Source organism: Petaurus breviceps, unplaced genomic scaffold, assembly GCF_028583685.1.
Source record: "Petaurus breviceps papuanus isolate PSGF00001 unplaced genomic scaffold, PetGlider_PUasm1.0 582, whole genome shotgun sequence".
NCBI lineage: Eukaryota > Metazoa > Chordata > Mammalia > Diprotodontia > Petauridae > Petaurus > Petaurus breviceps.
The window spans coordinates 11,150,265-11,166,373 of record NW_027186390.1 but is presented as its reverse complement, the minus strand read 5'-3'; the positions used below and the strand labels follow the sequence as shown (position 1 = coordinate 11,166,373).

Genomic DNA, 16,109 nt, shown 5'->3' with positions numbered 1-16,109 from the left:
AGATAGATAGATAGATAGATAGATAGATAGATAGATAGATAGATAGACAGAGAGATAGATATAACTTGCCCTTGCCATATTAGTACATATACTCTGGGCAATATGTCACCACTGCATCAGTTTATGGTTTTCCTCAATGAAAACATACTTTACTTTAGAATTTCCATTTTGCTGCTTTATTTTTTAAAATACTTAAAGGGAGGGTAGGCAGAAGAATCCCAAAGTAGCTAACAGCTCAGGAACCCATACAACTGTCCACTTCCAAGTCTAAATTTATTGTATTGTTTCTAACCAAAATTTTTTTTAAAAAATTAAATCTTTGTTTTCTTTCATTACAGAATAAATTATCCCTCCTTTCATTCACTACTGCTGGGGCTGCTGAGGTCTATTTTAAAAATGAACTTGGTGGAGATATTAGATACATCTTATGGCCTCTACAGGTAAAGTACGAATACTTGGTTAGTACCATATGCCATGTTCCTTTATCTCGTTTCACCTGCTGTTATAGAAAACTCTTCAATTCAGTGGTCAACAAGTATTTTGATGAGAGATAACTCAGCAGCCCAGCCTGAAACTCCTTACTCCCTAGTTGCAGACCTAGAATTGTATCTTGCATCTGCTAAGTCATAGAATCACAGACTTTGAGAGTTGGAAGGTCCTTAAAAGGCCTTCTCTATAACATCACTGACCTAGCACAGTTGAGAGGAAAGGGTTCAAATCCTACCTTTACATTACCTGAATAACCTCAGATAAATCATTTGAACTCAGTTTCCTCATCTGTAAAATAAAGTAGTTGGACTAAATGACCTTGAGGTGGCTTCCAGGTCTAGCTCTATGATCTATGCCTATGGTACCATTGAATATGAAAATCAAAGGCCTCAAATGAGGGAGAACAAACAATCTTCTAAGGTAGCTCCATCCCACATTTGGATAGGTCTACTTATTCCGACATCTAAATCTCCCTCTTTACAGTTTCCACCTCTCGCTCTGAATTGTGCTCTGTGATGCCAAGTGGCATAGTTTTTTATCTATTCCTCTTGCCTATGGCAGCCTACCAAATAATAAAACAACTATCATGTCCCCCTGACCCTCCGGGTCTTCTTCTCTCCAAGTAAACATCCTCACTTCCTTCAAGTTCTCCAAATTGCTTCCTTCCTTCAAGGTTCAGCTGAATTGTCACTACTTTTGTAAAACCTCCCCTGATCCCCCAAAACTCCAGGATTCTCTTCATTATCACCTTAGCTTTGTATTTACTTCATCTGTATATGTCATTTACACCAGTAGAATGTAAACTCCTTGAGGGCAGGACTTCCATTCCCTTAAACAAGCATGGAAGAGTCATCTTTCTGAGTTCAAATATGGCCTCAGACACGTATTATGTGACCCTAGGCAAGTCACTTCACCCTGTTTGCCTCAGTTTCCTCATCTGCAAAATGAGCTGGAGAAGAAAATGGCAGAACACTCTAGTATCTTTGACAAGAAAATCCCAAATGGGCTCACAAAGAGTCAGACATGACTGAAAACAACTAAACAACCACAAATCTTTGACTGACAGACTCAGCAATCATATCTGCCAACTCTTTGAGCTACAAAATTGATATCCACAAAGCATAGATCTGAACAGGTCACCTCCCTGCTCAGAAAACTTCACTGGCCCCTAATTTCCTACAGAATAAAACACAAACTCCACTGTTTTGTATTTAAAGCCCTTCACAGTATGGTTTCAACTTATCTTTCCAGACTAATTTCACATTGCTTCTCCATATGCTACATGCCAAGCAAATTGGTCTAACTTGCTGTTCCCTATAGACAACATTCCATCCTCTGCCTCTGTGAATTCTTCATGCTTTTCCCCTCTGTCTCTTGGAATTCCTGGTTCCATTCAAGCTCAATTCAAGCCACCTCTTACAAGAGGCCTTTCCTGATCATTCCCTTATTGTTGTTATCATCATCATTCAGTTGTTTCAGTCAGGCCCTCTCCTCCTCCAAAACCTTCGGAGGCTCCCTATTGCCTCTAGAATAAACTAGAAACCCCTTAGGCTGACATTTAGGTATCTTATTCCTTATCTCTATAGTTTGGTTCCAAACTACCTTTCCAGTCTTATTTTACATTACCCACCTTCACAAATCCTGTCCTACTCAAATTGGATGACCAGTTCCCTGAGTGTGACATATCATCCATGACACAGGCTGTCTTCCATACATGGAATATACTCCCTCTTTATCTCTGCCTTTCATGAGCATATTCCCTCAAGATCCTGTTCAGGAGCCACACCCATAGTCTCTAAATCAGATATTTCTTCAGCTTTTTCCAGAATATTTTTGTCTAGGTCTCCTCTTTCCCCCCAAATCATTTCCTACTTTATATTATATTTTTGTTGTACAGGGTGCATTTTACCCAGTAAAATATAAATTCCTTAAAGGAAGAACTGTGTTGTTTTTTTTAATTGTGTCTTTAACTCCTAGCACAGACTCTCATGCAAGGTAAGCATTTGATAAATGTTGGATTATATTTAATTAGTCTGTCTCTCAACACTCAGGCACTTAAATTGGAACCTCAGTGTTCTATCTTGGGACCCATTCCAGGGAGGTTTATTTATTCAAGCAGCCGATGGACCTTATTATAAAAGAACAGTAATAGTATGGGCCCCAAGGAGAATTTAGAAATGAAACTCTTGTAACATTGGTAACTGTGGATTATTGTTATTTGTTTTCTTGTGGTTGAATCCTCTCTTAACCATCTGATTACAGATTCTTTTTTTTAAGGTTTTTTTTTCTTAAGAGTATTTTTTTCCAATTACATGTAACGATAGTTTTCAACATTCATTTCTGTGAATTTATGAGTTCTAGATTTTCCTCCCTCCCTCCCTCCCTCCATAAGACAGCAAACAATCTGATATAGGTTATACTTGTATAATAACGTTAAACATATTTCCGCATTAGTCATATTTACAGATTCTTTAAAGGAAGGGCAGGGACCTTGTCTTCTGTGTTTTAAATTTTATTACTTCTGTTTGTTTACTTAATTACTTAAAACAGTGATCTGTCCACAGTAGGAATTCAATAAAGATTTACTACTTGATATGACAAAAGGGGAAGAGTAGGGAGGGTATGATGATTTGCACACTAGATAGCCAAGTGCACTAATCTAATCCAATCCAATTTGATTCAATACACATATTAAGCACCTACTTTGTTCAAAGCATTATGGACTTAAAGGGTCCTATTATCATTTATTGTCTTAGTTCTTCAATCGTACAGAAGAGTGGTTGGATAGAAGAAGAGAAGTGAGCTGACAAAACTGCTTCTATATCTACATAGGGAGGCAATTTGGTGTAGTAGAGAGACTGTTGGCTTTCGAGTCAGAATGTCCGGTTTTGAGGGGGAGTTGGGTGGTGCAGTGATGGAGTGCCAGGTGTGGAGACAGGAAGGTTATTTTGGCAAGTGCATGAAGGATGGATTGGAGAGAAGAGGCACAGTAGTCAGGGAGATCAGAAGATATAAGGGCCTTAACTAGGGTGGTATCAGTGATCATGGAGAAATAGGAATAGATACAGATTTAATCAGTCAACAAACATTTGCTTACTTTGATCCAGGCACCTTGTTAAGCACTGAAGATACAAAGGAAGGCAAAAACACAGTTCCTGCCCTCAAGGATTCAGGATTTTACAAATGAGTAACTATCTGGAGAGAAAGAAAGGAGGGGAGAGAGGGAGAGGGAGAGGGGGAAGTAGAAGGGACTAGACTCAGAAATGACTGAAATTTTTAACCTGAGTACTGCCCTCAATACAAACAGGGAAATCCAAAAGTGGGGCAGACCTAGGGGAGAAGCTGATGTCAGTTTTGGACATGTTGAAACAGTTGACAATGTGGGACAATGTGGGACAATAGGACTAGATATATCATTTTTTAAATTATCTGCTTTAAAGGTGGATAATTGAGTTCATAGAAATAGATGAGGTCAGCCTTTTTAAAAATTTATTTTATTTTTAATTTATGGAATAAAACAAGTTATTTCCAATAACATATTTTTAAAAAAGATTATTGCATATAAAACTATAAATCTATAATGTACAAGTTGCTATTCCTCTTAAATATATAATAAAGTTATTATATAAATTTCCTTTATTCTTTTTTAAAATTTCTTCCCCCCTATCCTAGAGGTGGCTATCATTAGACACAAATATATAGATATAGATAGATAGATGTAGATATAGATGTGTGTGTGTGTGTGTGTAAAATTACTCTACACATACTTTGATTTATCTGTTCTTTCTCTGGATGTAGATAGCATCTTTCTTTTATATGTCCTTTATAGCTAATTTGGGTTTTACAATCATCAAAATGTCTTATTCACTCAAAGTAAATTTTAAAAAACTTAAAACAATATTGTTGTTACTGTATACAATATTCTCTTGGTTCTGCTCATTTCGCTCTTGATTATTTCTTATAGAAAAGAGTGAAAAAGGACAGAGCCTTAGGGGTCACACTCACTTGGAGTACAATGGGAGCCAAATGAAGTCAGTTAGAGGAAGCTTGATGGAGGAGGTGAAGAAATAGACATGAATTATTAGAAAGATCATATTTTCAACAAAGGCAAATGATCAGTTCAAAACAGAAAGGATGTTGAGGTCAGTTGTGTGTTCTCAGAAAGGAGCCACAAAATGAGACTTTCTCTGAAAGATAGAGTGAAGAGCAGGCATATGTTTTCTTCTAAATCTGTTAACTAATCTGCATAACTAACCAAAGTTTAATTTCACAGGACCATAGATCTAGAGCTGGGGTAGGAAATTTGTGTCCTTGAGGCCACAAGTGGCCCTCTAGGTTCTCAAGTTCAGCCCTTTGACTGAATCCAAACTTCACAGAACAAATCCTTTTATTAAGGGGACTTAATAATTCTAGACTCTAAAGTTTTTGAAGGGGCCTCAAAAGCCTATCCCTCTTATTTTGCAAATGAGGAAACTAAGGACCAAGGAAATTAAGTAACTGACCCAAGTTCATAGAGTGAACTCAGAAGATTTGGGGCACTAGTTCTCTGACTCCAGAGCCAGTGCCCTGACCACTGTATACAATTATGAATTTGGGTTCAGATGATTTTGGTTGGAAATGTACATATCTGAATTACAGGAATAATATTGGTAAGTCCCAGTTGTCCAAAGAACCTCCTCTGATTCACTGTATCCAGCATCCTTATTTTCATTAACAGTTCATTTGTTTTCTGTGAACGATTTTGGTTTTATTAATTATTTTCAAAGAGTGATGTTTCCTCTTTATTACTCTTTTTGGCTTTTTAGCTGAGTATTAATGCAATGGGTACCATTTCTTATTAGTTCCTTTCTCCCTTTCTGAACTTAGCATGGTGTGTTACACTTCTGTGGTTTCAAAGTCCTCACTCCACAGATCAACTTTGCTCCTGAACGTGCATCAGAAGACAAAAGAAAGGAGATGGTGGCATCCTGGGCAAGGAGACTGGCAACCATTTGGGATGAAAAGCCAATACACTGCACTCCTTCCTGGTACTTTGAATAATAGCACTTTGTATTGCATGGAAGGTTTCCTCTAATCTTTGTAAGCTGGAACTTCTCAGGGTACATGAGCATTTGTATACAAGATTTAGTGTTAGAACCCAATAAACCTCATAATAAAATTAATCACATGCATGTAATAATTTGTATAGCAGACTACTTAGTAATTAGGCATAGATAGCAGTAAATGTACATTGTTTCAATTGATGTTTTACACAGGCAGGGCAAGAATTTCTGGGGTCACTTTTTGTAGGTGAGGACAGGGGAACTGAATCCATAAAGACTAGGCCTCTTCCTTTCTCCCACAGGAAATAACTGTGGCCTCAGGTATATGGTCAGGGCTAAGAGTAAACAAAGAGCCAAGTTTCACTTGTCTTTACAGAAGTCAATCTTTTCCTTTCTGCAGTGGGAGTTACCTCCCTTTACGGAGGAATCCTTTTCAACAGGACAGTGTGAGCCTTAAGCTTCAGTGAGAAGGCTCTTGAGAAGATCCATCCTGTATCTCTCTTTATCCTTCCCCCTCCTTAGATCAATGGTATATAAGGGAGCTGATTGACTGGGATAGCTTAAAGGAAAATACTACAGTTTCGAAAATGTATTTTGGGTTTTCTTGGCAAAGATACTAGAGCAATTTGACATTTCCTTCTCCAGCTCATTTTTATAGAAAAGGAAACAGAGACAAACAGGGTTAAGTGACTCACCCAGGATCACACAGCTAGTAAGTGTCTAAGATCAGATTTGAACTCAGGAAAACAAATCTTCCTGACTCCCCTGGCACACTGTCCACTGCACCATTTAGCTGCCACATACTAGTCATAGAGATACAAATGTAAAGATGAAAAAATCCTGACACTCAAGGAGTTTATATTTTAACAGGAGGTATAACAAAGGTATACATGTAAAGGTCAGATGTTGATGGAGTAATTCAATAAAGTCAGTCCAATGACTTTATTGAATTTTTTATATTTATATTATATATTATTATATTATATTTATATCATTAAGGAAATGATAAGACAACCTCGTACTTTAAACAGGTGAAAATAACCAGTCTCAATCACAGACTTTAGTTTCAATCATATGCTTTAGATTAAATGTGAAAAGTCCTTGGAGTAATTTGAAAAATAATCATATTCAGTGCGTCTAGGTGAGTAAAGTGCCGGCCCGGAGTCAGGAGGACCCGAGTTCGGTTCTGGCCTCAGACACAACACCCACACAAAAAAAAACTAGCCATGGAATCTTGGGCAAGTTACTTAACCCCAATTGCCCTCCAAAAGGCAAAAAAAAATCATAATCCAGGTGACTGAGGAAACATAATCATGCCTAAAAAATTGTCCATAAAATATCAAGCTAGTTGAGAAACAAAATTATTCTAGAGATTGGAGCTAGTTTGATATACCAGTAAAATCTCTAAGGGCAGCTAGGTGGCACAGTGGATAGTGTGCCAAGCCTGGAATCTGGAAGACTCATCTTCCTGAGTTCAAATCTGTCCTCAGACATTTACCAACTGTGTGATGCTGAACAAGTCACTTAACCCTGTTTGCCTCAGTTTCCTCATCTTCAGAATGAGCCAGAGAAGGAAATGGCAAACCACTCCAGTATCTTTGCCCCCCCCAAAAAAAGTCAACCCAAAAGGGGTCAAAGATACAATTTAAAAATAAATCAACAACACCACCACAAATCCCTGAGGAGGAACTGTTTGGGGCAGGGGAAAGGCTTCAATTTTGGCTTCAGCCTAGGCTTCCTCTCTCCCTCCTTCCCCTCACCCCCATCCCTTTTTTTCCAGATGACCATTTAAGCCTCAAAGGGTCCAGAAAACTTTGAACTTCCCATTAGTGTCCCAGCCAAGATCGCTGGATCAGCTGATGTTGGTTTCTCCACGGGAAGTCAGGAATAGACATAGATTCATGGCTCCATAAGAAGCCCAGCAATTGAGCTGTATCATGCCCAAGGAGAACTTCTGGAGTCCATCATGAAGAGGAGAAAAGAACTTGTAGTAACTAGGAGCTGTGAGTTATCCTTTGCCAAATGTGCTGCCCAAGCTCGAACCCTACCTACCAAACTACCTTGTATTTATTCTCTGGTATACCATGGAGTATGGGAGGGAGATCACTAGTAGCTGGGAGGATCAGAAATGGTTTCATGCAGAAGGTCATACTTGAGCTATGTCTTAAAAAAAACCAGACAGATTAATGAGGCAACAGTGAAGAGGAAGCCAATTTCAGAGATGAGGGCTGTGGCTAGTGTATGCAACTCGGTGTTAAGGCTTTAAAATTAATCTTGACAACAGAAAAACTTAGACTCAAGTCCTATCTCTAAGACATGCCTCTGTGACCCTGGACAAGTCACTTAACTTTTCAGTACCACCACCACCCCATCCTACCCTAGGCTACCCTCTAAGACTATAAACTTTATTAGTAGTTGCCAATCTATATTAGTAAAGAGAGTTTCCTTACCAAAAAAATCATGAGCCTATACTTCCCTCAAATGGGAATGATGGTTATCTGTTCCAACCTTATCATTTTATTAGTTTACAAAGGATGAAATCAAGGCCAAGAGAACTGATATGATTTGCCCCAAGTGAGTTTAGTGATACAAATAGTGCTAAAGTCCATTGTCTCCTACCTGCAAGTCCCATGCCTTTTCCCATTATACCACACCTCCTGCTTTCATCTCATGCTTGAAAATAAAATCACTTATCACTAATTTGACTCATCTAAAGGTCTCCCTTAGCTTTCTTGTTGATCACTGAGAGCACACACACACACACACACACCCATACACACACACACACACACACACACATTTTCTACTACCCAGAAAACAAGAGGTAATTTTATCTAGTAGAAAGAGCAATGGATTTGGGGTCAAAAGTCCTAGATTTGAATCCCAGTCCATCTGCTTAGTATATGACCTTGAGTCAATCACTTAATCTCTTTGGCCTCAGTTTCCTCATCTGCGTTGGGTTGGGTTGGATGCTCTCTGAGTTCTCTCTCAGGTCTAATTTTATGATTCTATGAGGATCAAAAGAAAACCAATATGGCTGTCCAGACTGGACAGAAATAGAAGCAAATAAAGATGAAATAATGTCAACAAATAGGAAGGAATAGAAAAGCCAGATTGGAAGCACCTTCTCAGATAACCTACAAAGAGGAGAATGAATAATAAGAAAGAAGGATTCACTCAAAGATACACACTGGACTTTAAAAAGATGATTAGAGAACATTTAGACTTGGGAGTAGGTGGTGGAAAGATAGGCGGGAGACTCAATGGTACTTTCCCTAATTCACCTTTTTTTTTTTAGTAACTTATAATAACTTCAAAAGCCTCTGCCTCTGGAGAACCACCTGTGTGGAAGAAACTAGTAGAGTGCATATAAATTAGCTTAGTTAAATTATTTTTTCCAGGCAGCTTTTACTGGTTCCTCTTAGTACTTGACTCTTGGAACAATTTTTCTCCCATTGCATTGCAGCTGTTGATGACACTAAACAGATGTTACCCAGCATATGTAAAGCATAAGAGGAACAAAAAAAAAACCCAAAACCTAGCTCTGAGTTTAGATTCTGCAATCTCATACTTCCAAGCATCCCCATTACTTTTTCTCTTTACAACATTTTTAGAACTTAAATAAGAACAGCAGATCTCATAGGTAGCATCTCTTTCAACTTGAAATCTAGGTCTTGGATTTTAGTGAACAAGTGTTTATTAAGAACATACTTTGCCCCAGGTACTGTGCTAAGCCCAAGATATACAAATAGAAGCAAAAAGAAAGGCGTTTCCTGCCCTCAAGGAGCTTCCATTCAAACAGGATAAAATATTAAAGAGAGCTGAAAATCTCTCCTGGCACAGAGCTAGGAGAGGAAGAGAAGACAGTGAGACTGGAACCTTTCCTCAAAATGGATGTTCTGGAAGGAATTCACCAATGAGAAAAGGGGTCACAGGGGTAGAGGGATGTTCCAGGGAGAGGAGACAGTTGAAACATGGTGGTGAAGTCAGGAGAGTGAGAAACGGAGCCAGGACAGGAAGAAAGGATGGCTGGCCTAGGGCCTTGGGTTTTAGAGCAAAATATGTCAGATAGTTGAAAGAATACATTTCCTCTCTCATATACACAATTTCTGATGATGCTAGTGTTGAGTGTCCATGCAAAATCATTAGTCACACAGATGTGGGAAAGCGACTAAGGAAATGAAATGAATATTGAAACCCTAAGCTATCTAAATGAAGCAACATTTCCAATTATGCTTTAAAAATACAGGCTTCTATGAAGGAAGCCACAAATGCTTTTTAATGACTAAGTTTAACAGACATTCAGCTATAAGTAGAAGTAAATAATTCAAAAATAAATGAAAAGTGAGTGGGGAGAAAAGACAAAATTTAAATCAGAAACAGGGGTTATTGTCTGTCTTCTCCCACTATCCTGTTCCAGAGCACCTGTTGTTAAGGAATTCTCCTATCCATGAAAGGGTACTTTTAAAAGACTGGGACAGAACCTTTAAAGAAAAAGGCCTTCTGGCTCAAGGGTATATGCATGTCAACAGCTATCTTCCTCTCTCTTGGCCTCTGGCTGTTGCTCAGAATAGATTAAGAAAAGTCTGTAAACTGTATGTCTGCTACTAAACATGGGCTATTGTTGTCGAGCTGTTTTTCAGTTGTGTCCAACTGTTTGTGACTCCATTTGGGGTTTTCTTTGGCAAAGATACTAAAATGGTTTGCCTTTTCCTCCTCCAGCTCATTTTATAGATGAGGAAACTAAGACAGAGAGTGTTAAGTGACTTGTCCAAGTTAACACAGCTAGTAAGTGTCTGAGACCAGATTTGAACTTAGCAAGATGACTCTCTTTATCCCAAACCCAGTGCTCTATCCATTGCACCTCTTAGCTGCCAAAGATAAGGTTATTAGCAAACTCCAGTTTGAATCTTGGCTCTGCCACTTACTACCTGGGTGACCTTGGAGAAGTTATTTAATCTTTCTGGGCCTCAGTTTCCTCATCTGTAAGATGAGTGGTGGTGGACTAGCTGCTTTTAAAGGCCTCTTCTTAGTTCTAAATCTGTGATCCAAGATTGCACAGATTTATCTAAGATCTGGGAAAGGCTAAGAGGAAGGAGAGGAAAAATCTTTCAAAGAAGCAAATAAAGATTGACTAGTATTTGTTGTTGGAGAGAATAAAAATGGGAAAAGTTCTGAGGACTTCCTGTCAGTAATATGTTCCAAAGAATCTAGATAATAGGGGCCAGTCCTAGGTAAAAATGAAGGAATTGAAATTGCTTTGACTCCAAAAGTCAACCCCTTGTCTTTATTTCTAAAGGATCTTTGATCTTCCTTACCAGGTCACTTATAAAAAATAAATTTTCTATAAGGTATTGTTTCCCTGCTGTAGTTTTGTTGCAATTTTCTTTACAAGTCGGCTAAAAATTTTTCTTCCAAAAGCCCTTGCTTCTTTTTTAAAAAATGTTTTTATTCATTTTAAACTTAACTACAAAACATGAAAACAGGGGTGCAGCCAAGACGGCAGGAGTAAAAAAGCAAAATATGAAAAGAAAAAAGAAAGAACATTTCCATGTACACAGCAGAACATAGAAGATTCATTGGAAAGCCATATATTTCCATTTCTGACTGTTTACTTTTTTTAACCTATGTAATAAATGCTACACATTGTTTTCAAAGCAACCCAGCTTTTCTATGCTTCCTTCTAAGCTTTCTTTCTGTGTAGTATGTGTGGACCTTGCTTCTTAAAACCTCTCAACTTTAATAAATGACAACAATTCTTCTTCCTCTGTTCCTTCTTTTCGTTCTTCCTCCTGCTCTCAGGTCACACCCTTCTTCCCAGCTCTAGAGGCCAGCCAGGCCCTGAGCCTAGAAGGGCTGCTACACTCAACCTACTAAAGGCAGAGTATTAACTCTCTGCTCCATAGAATTTAAATTTGTTTTTTGTTCTTTTAAAATAAAACCCATGGGGTCAGCTAGGTGGCGCAGTGAATAGAGCACCAGCCCTGAAGTCAGGAGGACCTGAGTTCAAATGTGACCTCAGACACTTAACACAAAAACTAGCCCTGTTCAAGAAGAAGGCCTGTGTCACTGGATGTCAGAGTACATGTGGGATGTGAGAAAAGGTCCAAGGGACTGGAAGGGGGACAGGGAAGAGGAGAAGTTTGTGAAGGGCTCTGAAAGCCAAAAACAACTTTATATTTGATCTTGGAAGTGACTGGGAGTCACTGACATTTATTGGGTGGGGAGTAAAATGGTCAGTTCTACATTTTAGGGTATCTAGGTGGCACAGTGGTTAGAGCCCTGGTCTGGAGTCAGGCGGACCTGAGTTCAAACCTAACCTCAGATACTTATTAGATATATAACCCTCAGTCATTTAACCCTGATTGCCTCAGTTTCCCCATCTGTAAAATGAGATGGAGAAGGAATTGACAAATTATTCCAATATCTTTGCCAAGAAGATCCTTTTGGCACCTAAGTAGAGGCAGTGGGGAGAGACTTTTGGCAGGTATGTCAACCAGCAGGCTATTGCAATAGTCCAGGTATGAGGCCATGAGGGCTTATACTAGGCTGGAGGCAGTGTCAGAGGACAGAAGGAGTTATTAGCAAGATAAAATTGATAGACCTTGGCAATAGATTGGATATGTGTGACCCTAGACAAGTCACTTAAGCTCTTAGGTCTTTAGGCAACTCTCTAAGCCTAGACAGAGAAAGTAATGACAAGTAAAGCTAGAAGGATCTTTCCCTCCAGATCCAGAGCCCTATACTCCTATACAAAAGACTGTAGCTACCGTAATTTCCATATCAGAAAGCTGTGTTTGCTAGTCTAAAGGGTGTGCAGACTTTGCCATCTAGTGGTGGAGATGGGTGTGGCCTCAAAACTGTACTTGGAAATTTTTATCATGAAACCATAAAATGAACAATCCCAAAGGAATCCTGTTTCTGGAGACACAGTAGAAAAGAAATGTCTCTCCTGAGTCAGAAAGGATCCGTATTTAGTGGCAACAAAAAGGGAAGTTCTAGCCACCAAAAATAACTGGAGACTCGATTATCAAGAGCGGGGCAAGACCGCTCTGAAAGAAAATTGTCTAAACGGGCTGGAAAATAGCCCATGACAAGATATCCATCAAGGTCTAGATAGAAAAGGCTGGAACACCACCAGATTAACTTCTGGTACGATTTGTGATACTGCAGCTCATTTCAGCTGGATAGCTCTGGGGTGCAGTCAATATAACTATATACATCTCTTCTCAGGAGATTTGCATTTCAGGAAGAGGTTTTTACAGGTGGCAAAGCTGAAGACCCCAAGAATTGAATCTCTGCTAGTAGAGTTAAAGTACTGTGGTCAGCTGCATTTTTCATATTTTTATTTACATAAAAACTGGTTGCTTATCTCTCTTATTCTCCAGCCCATTCCCTTCTCCTCCTAGTCTGGAAACTCCTTTAAGAACAACAACCAAAAACTCTTTCTTGAGCCCTGAATAATGTCTTATACATAGTGGGTACCCAATAAATACTCATCAAATTGATGTAAATGAATTGTCATCAAAAAAGTAGGAATTTCCTAGGAGAAACGACTAGTAATTAAAGAAACTATGAGAAGGATATATATTTAGATATTATATATATTTATATTTGTATATATATCAAATATATATTTATATATATAGGGACAGCTCTAAAGAAAATTTCAGAGTAAACAGATTTTGACTTTGGGACCATCCCATTTTCCTTTCTGGACCCACTTTCCCCCTGGGGCCAAAATCCAGTGCTGCCTTCTGACCGCCAAAGCCTCTCTGCACACCGCCCCCCCCCCCATACCCCTGCAGTGCCCATCCAAGCTTGCCCCATTCTACCCCATGTGCACCAAGGACCAAGATCATCCATTCTTCCTTCTCCAGCATAAGATGAGTGACAGAAAAGTAGAGAGTACATATACCCTTTCATCCCCAAAAAATGTCTTAGGGACCTCTCACAGCAAAGGCTTCACCCTCACGTGGGCTACTTCTCCCATGGTCTTGGCAAGATTAACAATTGTGTATTATCATCTAGGTGCAATATAGTCATAGAGCCACTAGGGGGCTACAGTACCTCTTAGTTAATGCTCAATTTTCTTTTGTGTGTGTGAATGTAGTCATTAATAAACACATTTTTTTCTTTTATTTGAACTGTTCTTAAGTCAGTGTACAGGTAAAGCTGCTCCCCTCCCCTAAGTACTGACACCAATCTCAAAACTCGCAGGGAGACTAGAAAAGTCGTCATTCACATCTATGTTGGGGGCAGGGAGGGAATTTAGGGAGCCATTCCATATGGCTGACAATTAAAAAAAAAAAAGGAACAAGTAATAAGGCAGAAGATACAAAAAGTTTTTTTAAGGATTACATAATTTACACTTAAAGCCATACTAGTACCTCCCCCCCTCAGGATCTGTTACATCGCTCCTTGGCAGCCTTCACAGAGGCCTGTAACTGTCACAATGCATTAGATGGTATTTGGAATGACTATTAAAAAAAACAAATGTACAATCAGAGTCCTGAAGACGCCCTGGAGAACTTTGGCGATGTTTGCCTCCAACACACCTAGATTGCTCATCGCCTTCACCGGTCCAGTTTTTAAATCCTGAGTAGCGCCAAAAACAAAACAAAACAAAACCCACACAAACAAATGAAGCCATGCCAATCTCATCTCTTTTTTTGGGGCAATTATCATGTCATCATGTCACACCCTTTGACAAAAAAAAAATTAAAAAAACAACACAAATAGTCCATTTAGAAGCATTTGCCATGGACAATGGAAGGCCCAGATTCATCATACTCCTGCTTGCTGATCCACATCTGCTGGAAGGTGGAGAGAGACCCAGGATAGAGCCTCCAATCCAGACAGAGTATTTGTGCTCAGGTGGGGCAATGATCTTAATTTTCACTGTGCTGGGAGCTAGGGCTGTAATCTCCTTCTGCATCCTGTCAGCAATGCCTGGGTACATGGTGGTACCATCTGACAACACGGATGGCAACATCACGCTTCATGATTGAGTTGAAGGTAGTTTCGTGGATTCCACAGGATTCCATATCTAAGAAAGATGGTTGGGCACTGGAACCTCTTGTTGCCTCCCTGACCATCAGGGAGCTCATAGCTCTTTTCCAGAGAGGAGATGGATGCAGCGGTGGCCATCTCCTGCTCAAAGTCTAGGGCGACATAACACAGCTTCTCCTTGATGTCATGCATGATTTCCCTCTCAGCTGTGGTGGTGAAACTGTGCCCTCTCTTGGTCAGGATCTTCATGAGGTAGTCCATCAGATCATGGCTAGCCAGATCCAGATGGAGGATGGCGTGGGGAGGGGCATAACCTTCATAGATGGACACAGTGTGGGTCACACCATCACCGGAGTCCATCACAATACCAGTAGTATGACCAGAGGCATACAGGGACAACACAGCCTGGATGGCAATGTACATGGCTGGGGTAATGAAGGTCTCGAACATAATATGAGTAATCTTTTCTCTGTTGGCTTTGGGGTTCACAGGGGGGCTTCTGTGAGCAGCACAGTGTGCTCTTCAGGGGCCACACGGAGCTCGTTGTAGAAAGTATGATGCCAGATCTTCTCCATGTCGTCCCAGGTGGTGATAATACCATGTTCAATGGGGTACTTCAGGGTCAGAATGCCTCTCTTGCTCTGGGCCTCATACCCCACATAGCTGTCTTTCTGGCCCATACCCACCATCACACCCTGATGTCTGGGGCACCCAACAATGGAAGGGAAGACAGCCTGAGGGGCATCATCTCCTGCAAAGCCAGTTTTGCACATTTCAGAGCCATTGTCAACAATGAGAGCAGCAATATCATCATCCATGGCGAACTTTGAAGTGGCAAGTTTAAATCCTTAAGAGAAGAGAGGAGGTGGTGCCGCACCTGGAGGCAGGGGGGAGGCAAGTACACTCTGGGTGGAAGAGCTCACAGCTGAATAAACCCATTTTAATATACAAAAAAAAGGCTTATATACGGAACTGAGAATTTCTGTTATATGCAATTTGTTTTTAACGTGTGTGTGTGTGTGTGTGTGTGTGTGTGTGTGTGTGTGTGTGTGTGTGTGTGTGTGTGTGTAGAGATTAAACCCAAGATTTCATTAGTATGAGGAACTCCTGGGTGGGGTAAACTCCCTCTCCCCATTCAGGTTGGTTCCTTATCTGCAACTTGGAGTCTTAGAGTACTGAGAGGCTAAGTGGTTTACCCAGGGTGGCACAGGCAATATGTGATAGAGATGGGATTGGAAACCAGGCCTTTTAGACGGGTCAATTCATCCACTAGGACATGCTATCTCTCAGGAATTATATGTGTGAGTGTTTGTGTATGGAGCTGTATATACAATGTTTGGAAAACAAAATATATATACAAAACTGTTTGAAAAATAAAGCATATAGTGTTCACGAGAGTAAGCAAATTGGAAATATATTAATTTGAGACATTCATACATATACTCGCACACATATGCAATTTATATCGTACCTCTAGCATATAGAGAGAATACATTCATATGTTCTAGACATAGAATTTAATAGGGATGTAACAAAACTGCTCTACTGCTCTATTTATGTCACCTA

General features: G+C 39.7%; 2 protein-coding genes across 4 annotated transcripts in view; both read left to right on the top strand.

The window, feature by feature from the left end:
- The window catches only part of LOC138173543 (ribosyldihydronicotinamide dehydrogenase [quinone]-like), a 15,761-nt gene extending 10,110 nt beyond the window's left edge, over positions 1-5,651 (top strand). The window contains exons 5-6 of the mRNA XM_069103583.1: positions 339-440; positions 5,356-5,651. Of these exons, the coding sequence (XP_068959684.1) occupies positions 339-440; positions 5,356-5,529 (276 nt within the window). The 3' untranslated portion in view covers positions 5,530-5,651. The remainder of the gene's footprint in view (positions 1-338; positions 441-5,355) is intronic.
- BPHL (biphenyl hydrolase like) overlaps positions 1-16,109 on the top strand; it is a 467,045-nt gene that overhangs the window by 280,874 nt on the left and 170,062 nt on the right. The window lies entirely within an intron of this gene.